At 40.7% G+C, this 8,861-nt stretch overlaps 2 protein-coding genes across 2 annotated transcripts in view; both read left to right on the top strand.

Moving 5' to 3' along the window:
- Positions 1-273: 273 nt before the first annotated feature.
- Positions 274-2,978, top strand: LOC106523467 (uncharacterized). The gene is made up of 2 exons (XM_014016886.1): positions 274-539; positions 1,263-2,978. Exons 1-2 carry the CDS (start codon positions 500-502, stop codon positions 1,895-1,897), a joined length of 675 nt encoding a protein of 224 aa, XP_013872340.1. The 5' UTR covers positions 274-499; the 3' UTR covers positions 1,898-2,978.
- Positions 2,979-5,127: 2,149 nt separating this feature from the next.
- Positions 5,128-8,861, top strand: part of pafah1b1b (platelet-activating factor acetylhydrolase 1b, regulatory subunit 1b) — a 10,297-nt gene continuing 6,563 nt past the window's right edge. Inside the window, exon 1 of the mRNA XM_014016887.1 lies at positions 5,128-5,289. The gene's annotated coding sequence lies outside the window, so the exon portion shown is untranslated. The remainder of the gene's footprint in view (positions 5,290-8,861) is intronic.

Here is an 8,861-nt window from a genome sequence, read left to right on the forward strand (position 1 = left end):
CCAAAAGAAAAGTAGTAAAATGCTAACTAAGATAAAGTTGGTTCACTTCTAACCTGTACTTTCTACCCTCCTACTTACCTGACTACTTACCTACCTACCTATCTGACTACCTACCTACCTGGCTACCTGGCACACATAGAGCTCTAGATGGCAGTAAGAGCTTTATGCGGCTGTTATTCATTCACCATCTGTATAAAACTGCAGAAGCCAATCTTGAATACAGGAAATTACATCATAAAAACTGCTAAGAGGTTGCCATCTTCTGGACTTAGGTGGGCACTACATGAGTGGAGAGAGGGCCTTCAGTTCTCATCGCTGCCTCCTCTCCTCTGCTCTCCTCTCCTGAAGGACAGACACACACGCTGGGACACACAGCCCATGTAACGTGGTTCTACAGCGAGGACTGAGGAGCTTCGGACACCGGGAGGAGCCTCTGTTCTGTGATCTGAGCAGGATGGAGAGCAGAGGACCTCAGAGAAGATGACAAGCGCTGACACAGATGTCCTCTCTCTGCGCTGGATGGTGGCTCTCACACACACGTGAGTGAGGAGCTGACGTTATTCTGGTCTCTCTCGTCTCTGGTGATGTTTTCTGCGGCTGTTTGGGTTTTGATGAGGTGCAGGAGAGTGTGCTGCTTTAACAACACCAACAAAGATCAATTGAACTACTGAAAAGGCTGCTGCGATGCTYGCCTTTTCAAAGTCTTCATCGCACATAAAGTTGAATTTGATTGCTGCTGAAGCAGCCTGAGGAAAAACCCAGTCTTCGGCCTCACAATCTGGACTAGATTTTAGACCTCAGAAATTGTAATAAGTAACACAAAACTTCCTGGATAAACACATAAACAGAGAGAAACCATGTCAGCTTGAACAAAATTCTCCCATTGTTGAAGTTTTGCTCGTGTTTGTGTTTAATATCTGTCTGTTTCTCTTATTTATATTTTCTAGGTTATGCCTAACATGGTGCTCAAACATTTACGGCTGTAAAAATATGAAATTGTAAAGAATAAATCAAGCCTGAGCAGTCCTTGAAGGCCCTCGCTGGCTTCCATGTCAGAGTTTTATGCTAAGAAAATTTAAAGTTAAGTTTCAAAGTGACATTTTCTTTAAAAATCTGTTCATTCATGAGATATCTTGCTAACAGACTGAACGGACTTCAGATGAGTGATGGAAAGTTTGACCTTGTGCAATCTGTTGGGGCTTAATATTTGTGAAAGAGAGCTGAAAAAATCTTTCATGATGTTTTCTCTTCTCTCTGAACAGCGTTGTGCACCAAAGGAACCATGGGAAACGTCTTCCAGTGCTGCCACGCTCTCTCCAACTACTTTCAGTACCAGGATCCTCTGGCTCAGTGTGGGCTCGAGCAGTCGCCTCTGCTGTCCAGCGAGGAAAGCGAATGTGACTCCCTGAGCCTGACGTGCAGCTTGGAGGACGACCTGTTCTCTGTCTCCACTGGCGTGACCAACCTTCAACCAGAACACTTCCTGTATCCTGACATCATCCTGAGCAGCAACCCGGGAGGGGAGGTGACTCTGGTGGAGCCCATGGTGTGTCTCCTGGTGTCGGAGGAGGAAGACGGAGACGCGAGGGCCGACGGGGAGGCAAGAGGCAGGGCTTGCTCCGAGGCCGAGACTCAGACAGAAGCTGAGACGCAGATCGGGACAGAAACCCAAACTGAGACACTTGGTGAAACTTTAGAGAGAGGGACAAAGACACTCACAGCTTCTAGAGAAGAAAGGATACAAGAAGACACACAAACGTCACAAGACAGACGACGTCTACAGCCGGGAGAAAGAAACAGACTGAAGTTTAAACTTGAGATCACTTCAACAAAGAAAATTTCACAAATGGAACAAATCATTGAGCTACAAGAGGAGGATGCTTTCGAGTCAGCATAGCACCTTGTGCTGGCACACTGACGTGAAAAAGACAAAATTCAAAATCACTTCAGTGATACTGACTGAACACAAATAAAAAAAAACAAGAATAACAACACTGGACTTGTGAGTAACTTGTATCGCGACAGTCATGAACAAAAACACGTTTGTCTCGTCTTATCAGCCCGGAAATGTAAAATAAATCATTGTATTATCTGCATACCGTAAATTAAAGCAAAATCACAAAAAGACCTCAGTACGGCGGATCTGCTTGGATCCGGAGCTCAGAAGAGCCTCTGACCCCAGAAACGTCTTCATCTGGGTCGAGCCTCATGAACTGAACTGTGCCAAGCATACATTATTCACACGGGCCGGAGCGAGCACAGCAAACAGACACAAAAAAATGGTCATTTACAACATCATACTCTGAGCGTAACATCTTGCAATACTGTATGAAATCTAAAGCTTCATCAATTTTTCCTAAAACTCATCCTATAAACCTTTGCCTGTAATCTGTTCTGTTTTTTAAACACCAAACAACGCTTCCGTTTTTCAACAACTCAACTTCAAGTGAATGAAAGTTTCTGCTAACGCTGTTTGTAGAGCTCATCTCATCTGTTAATATGTCTTATGGAAAAAGACAATCTGTCTACATGATAACTTCTACAATCTGCAGTAGGATTTTTTGATGTAGAGAAAAAAAAGAGTGAAACCTGAAAGTTGAACTAAATGTTAAGGGAAAGGTCCAGATGGAAAAAGGAAATAATTATCCATGAAAGCAAAAGGCTTGAGACACACCACACTACATGCCTTTTTAACAGGCGTGTGGACGAAGTAGACCTTACAAAACTGGATGTTCTGTTAAAACGAAGGTCATGGATAGGATGCATCAATGACTGACAGGTAGCAGGTGCTGTAAATAATTAGGTTACCCAGGTTTAGTTGTCTTTTTTGAAAGACAAGCTGTTCCTGCTTGAAAGAATTTGTTGAAATATGTACTCTAAAAAATCATTGTCGATAAAATGAACTTATACGTACTTTTAGATAAACGAACAAGCTCATTTTGTGCAATGTATTCTGAGTCATATTAAAGCAACAGTGTGGAAAACTGAGAGCATTTTTTCAACAATAACWGTTTTCTTGCAGTCTCCCTGTCTGCTTACTCGGTTACACACATGTTCCATCAACCTGTTACTGGACATAAGTGCTTTATTTACCAGAACAATTATGAACTTTTTAATTTTTTGAATTTGATATTGTCCATTATATACATGATTCGCGGCCGAGTGCGAAGCGGCCAGGATGAGGCTCAGTGCCTCCAAATCCGAGGCCATGGTCTTGAGCCGGAAAAGGGTAGAGTGCCTTCTCCGGGTCAGGGGGGTCGTCCTGYCTCAAGTGGAGGAGTTTAAGTATCTGGGGGTCTTGTTCACGAATGGGGGAAGAACGGAGCGRGAGATCGACAGGCGGATTGGCGCAGCGTCTGCTGTAAAGCGGGCRCTGTACCGGTCCGTCGTGGTGAAGAGAGAGCTGAGTCAGAAAGCGAAGCTCTCGATTTACCGGTCGATCTACGTTCCTACCCTCATCTATGGTCATGAGCTTTGGGTCATGACCGAAAGAACGAGGTCCCGGATACAAGCGGCCGAAATGGGTTTCCTCCGCAGGGTGGCTGGGCTCTCCCTTAGAGATAGGGTGAGAAGCTCGGTCATCCGGGAGGGACTCAGAGTAGAGCCGCTGCTCCTTCACGTCGAGAGGAGCCAGTTGAGGTGGCTCGGGCATCTGGTAAGGATGCCTCCTGGACGCCTCCCTAGTGAGGTATTCCGGGCACGTCCCACCGGGAGGAGGCCCCGAGGAAGACCCAGGACACGCTGGAGGGACTATGTCTCTCGGCTGGCCTGGGAACGCCTTGGAGTTCCCCCGGAGGAGCTGGAAGAAGTGGCTGGGGAGAGGGAGGTCTGGGCCTCCCTTCTGAAGCTGCTGCCCCCGCGACCCGACCCCGGATAGGCGGAAGAAAATGGATGGATGGATGGATGATGGATGGATGGATGGATGGATGGATGGATGGATGGATGGATGATGGATGGATGGATATTGTCCATTATAATCCATGACATCATTTACAGCAAAGTGAATGGAGCTAAAAATCTAAAGTTTACATTCTGAATTAAAGTGAGGAGAAGTATTATAGGCACATAGTTAAATTCTATACCACAGTCAAGTAACTATGTTACCTTCAGTTGTTCTGAAAAGCTGTACATATAAAAAATAAATCTGATTTTGCTTCAAAGCCTATCTAAAAGCCTTGAAATAGACCTCTGTCTTTTTAAGAGCCTACTGTTTCCGACACTTCAACACATTTTCAAACGCTTCAGGAGAGTGGTGCTCCGTGGGGTGGGAGCTATACAGACTGAGTTTCAGGGAGGAGCTAGGTACAAATAGGCGGTGCTTCGCACCAGCAAGCATTTAGGCAGCTTCATAAATTCAAGGGTTTTCTCAAACATGCATGAATGAGTCAAAGCAACACTCTGGGCGTGTTTTTGATGAGGGAATGACATGACATAAAGCTAAATAAAATTGCATTACATCACACCTTTAAAGCTTAAAGCAATGCAAAATGCCTAATGTCTTGTATAGACATTTCCTTTTTAAAAAATATGTCTGGAATTCCCGATGACATCACTTCAGACCAATAAAAATTGTTTTCTTGTAAACTCAAGTTTGTTGCCAGGCTGGGTGATAAATCGACAAATTTCAACAAAATGTATCCTTTTGAAGCTTTTTGATGGAGAATWTGAAAATAATATTAACTAAATATTGAAAACATTTTATGAATATTTTAATAGTTAAAATAGTTTAAAAAGTCCTCGTTGTCACTCATGTTGCCAKCATCCCCACATTTAATGACATTAGTTTCAGCATTCATGAAACTTAAAAAATAATTTAATTTCAGGTTAAAAGCCAACAACAACAAAGCATTTATATGAAGGGGGTGCAATACTCTTGCGACCCACTGCATCCAAATACAGCCAATAACACCTGTTCTCTGTGGAAATTGTGAAAACAAATGTTTCCAGTTTATCACATTACTACTTTTTTTTTTGAGTTCCGGAGCTTAAAAACAAACTAAACAAATACAAAAACAACCCATATATATATTTTTTGACGTATTTTCCTTTTCCTGTTTTCTTTTAAAACATGAGCGTGAGGCGTCGACGTTGCGCGCCACCGCCCACCTGACGTGCGCGCCGCCGACGTTCAAACGTGACCGCTAGCTGGAGCCGGGGCGAATGCGGTGGAACGAGCGGAGAAAATCTGCCTGTCTGTGCCGGGTGATGTGAGAAGTCATCCGAACTGAAGCTTCCCAGTTGTGCGCCTTGGCCTGTCACGGGAATATATGTTTCATCATGTATATAATGGTAAGTTAGAGGCCTCCGAGCGYGCTTCCGTTTTGTTGTGGAACTCRGAAAGACTTGTTATTTTTGACGACGTTTTCGGCTGGAGTGTCTGCGCTTTCCCGTCCCGAGCTCAAAATGGCGGAGCGGCCTAAAAAGCTCTGCTAAGCTAAGCTAGGAGGTAAAAGTTGTCATTGTTGCAAAGCACTGTCGCTGGGCCTGAACGCTACAAAAAGCACACGGTTGTATTATTCAAATGTAATGAATGAAACTGTGTTTTCAAAACGAAACGAGTGATTCTCGATTAAATGGAGTCGCATAAGAGACACTTGTTGTGAATCTGAGCTACGCCTTTTTATGGAAGTTCAGAGTGAAAGAGCTAACCAAGTGCTGTTAGTTAAACGTAAAATAAWTGTAAAATTGTCGGGTTGACCCTGCTTTTGATGCAAACCATGTTGCTTGTAGTGTTTTAGTAAAAACTCTTGTCCTTGATTGTGTTTTTCTCACACCGCCAGCGCTAATCAAACGACATGTTTTCCCTTGATGACAGGTAAAACCTGAACCTGTGTGTTGATATTAAGAGATGCTGTATTAATGAGTTGCCACAGTTGTCAGAGGTCGAAGCTCCTTTTGTTTGTTGCTGTTTGGTAATGAATTCATGGCTGCGTTGCTGTGCTAAGCTAACATTAGCTGGGAAGGGCGTTGCTCAGGCGTTGCTGCAACTTTGCCCTTGTGTCCCTACAAGCGCAGACATACGATGTCCAAAACAGATTTTGAACTGGTTTTAAAAAATATTAATTATGCCTTGAGCTGATGTATGTTGTTTTTAAGCACACTATTGCAAATCAGGGTGGAGACCATGAAGAACGAGTTTAAAACAATGAGGATGGATGGAGCTGCAGATTCACTYACTGAAGCTGAATATTTTGGTTTTGCAGCAGCTCATGTTGCCTGCTGTTACCATATGCAGGCCTGTGTCATTATAGGACAGCAAGATGTCTGACCCTTGAATCAGGGCAGTAGTGATGAGTCTTTCCTTCCTTTTTATTGGAAAAAMACRTTTTTCWTAAAAGCAATACAYGTATTCAAATAAGAGATGWGTAACTGATAATTTTTCCAGTTTACTGGCATGCAACAAGTTTAACAATTACTACAGTTCCCAAATARGGCTGCCACAAACGATTATTTTAWTWATCACMGATTATTTATTCGATTAGTCGACTAATCRGATCATWCGTTAATTGAATATAAAACATACAGYTTATCACGTCAGAATGCAGCTGYTATTATATAACCATGGTTAGATTTTAGCTATATGCTAACTAAAAATAATTGCTGTGGAAGGTAAGTTCTGCTCTGCAGATATTACACAGGTTTCTCTTTCGTTTTCTTAAAATGATCCCACACTTTGAGCTCTGTTGCTGGGTAGCCATGATACCAGAGCCTGTCTGTATAATGTCTTGTGACGTCCACGGCCTACCCCAGTTACCACTACTGTGCATGTGTGTCAACGACAGAAAGGCAGATGTGGCAGTGGAAGGTGTCAAAGCAGTTTGGAGAGAAAAACAAAGTAAAGAACAACAAAAAAAAAAGATTAATTGCTTATTAAATTAGTCATTGATTAATCGTGGCAGCCCTATTCCCAAACTACAATTTGGTCCTGAAAGGCTGTACAAGATTCAGACCATTAGAAATTCTGACGTTTTGGTTTTAATTTTGTTATTTGTTCATTATTTTGGTTTTGAAAAGATTTGACACTTGAAAGTTGGCATTACGTTCATATTAACGTACATGTCTTCAGCGTAAATATCATTAGTTTCAATTGGCTTGTTCGTACATGTATCAAAAGAGAGGACTGTTTTTCCTTAGGCTAAATACAGCCCTTAACATGGCTTTCTTACTGTTCTCTGTGTAGTTATTGTGTTGACATTAATAGTTTAGTGCAACATTGTTGTATGTTCTTTTCAGCTAAGTATTTTACTTGGAGGTGAAATTCAAAAATGTTAGTTTGTTTCTAAAAAAGATGATGATTCATCTTCTACTTTCTACTTTTCTCTGCTGTTTTTTTTCCTTTGTAAGAGGACCAAAAAAAMTAATCTGATGAGCCTTCATAGTGCCCACTGACTGAACTATTTAAGACAATAATAATAATCCATAATCTAAGGATGGAGAACATTTACATTGTGGCTGCAAAGTTGATTTGAAAATATTTTTGGCAACCTCAGTGTTATTGCAATGCAGCTTTTTGTTCCATCACAAAATGTATCATCACTTATTTATCTTTAGATTGATAAAAACTACGCTCGTTTTTAATTAAAGTGTAAAATCAATCATATTTTTAATATCTGAGAGTATATTACTGCTTCCCTATTCTTTTAGTAACACTTGCAGAATTATTAAGCTGAGATTTTCAGGCCAGTATTGGATAAAATACACGTTGTGAAACATTAATCAGACAAACAACAGAATATTATGAGCTGCCAGTTAAACTGAACTTTGCCGTGTGGTACAGTTTGTGTTTTCAGGCATTTGATAAAAAAAATAGTCACCTGCATTAAATAAATRTCCACAAGATGCAACTGCAAGTTCAGTTACAAACTTATTTACATAAACTGAACGTGCCATAACTTTTCATTATTATTTTAGTTGTCAGAGGRCAAGTTTATCAGGAGAAAAAGATGAAGCCTTCAGTCTTCTCACGAGGCCTGCTCAGTAATTTCTCTCTAGGTGAAGCGGTGGTTGTTAAATATCTGGTGGAACTATACTTTTTTTTGTTAGTATATAACTTACTAGTTTGATGTGTGTTTCCCAACTACCCTTTTCATTTGCAAATCAAAAACATTGATTCAGCAACATGCAAAAACTCATTAGTAAATGATTTATTAATCCAGAAGTTACTTGAACTTCTGCTCCTCAGTCTGTCTCTCACTCAGTCTGGTCTGAGTTGAATCAGCTGTATTATATTTATGGCACTAAGTATAAAATTTAAAGCTTTTTCTTTTTTTACAATTATTAATATTTTTGCATTTGTTGCAATTAAAGAAACCRACTTTGTGGTCAGATTATGACACAGGTTTTAGGCACCTCTTTATTCTCCTATGTATTTGATAATGATCCATAAATRGGACCTTGAACCTTTTTATTTTCTGATTTATGACTTAATCATGTTCCCTCTGGCGCACAAAGTCTAGATCAGTTTATGTGTGAGATGACAGGTGCTTTTTTTTTTTTTTTTACAAGTAAATCCAGCCCATGACTGATACTTATTCACAGTTTTTCTAAAGAAATTTTAAGATGTTTTTGATTGCGTTTGTAGGGTTCTGGCAATTAAACACAGTTCATGTAGTCATCATTTTAGAGTAGTTTGGAGTTAACCTGTTTGGTGAAGTGGTGATTGTTTAATTACAGTTCAACTTTCACTGCAGTAACTCATCATGGTGCAGGCAGGAAACAGGAGTTCTGAAACATTTACAACACATTTCTGGCTTAACTAATAAATTGTAGTTGTTTTTATTTAGCATTTTTTTAACTCTTTGGATAGTAAATTACTAGGGGTGTAATAAAATATTGATACACTGAAATATCGCGATATTTCA

The sequence above is a fragment of the Austrofundulus limnaeus genome, unplaced genomic scaffold (assembly GCF_001266775.1).
Source record: "Austrofundulus limnaeus strain Quisiro unplaced genomic scaffold, Austrofundulus_limnaeus-1.0 Scaffold157, whole genome shotgun sequence".
NCBI classification, from domain to species: domain Eukaryota; kingdom Metazoa; phylum Chordata; class Actinopteri; order Cyprinodontiformes; family Rivulidae; genus Austrofundulus; species Austrofundulus limnaeus.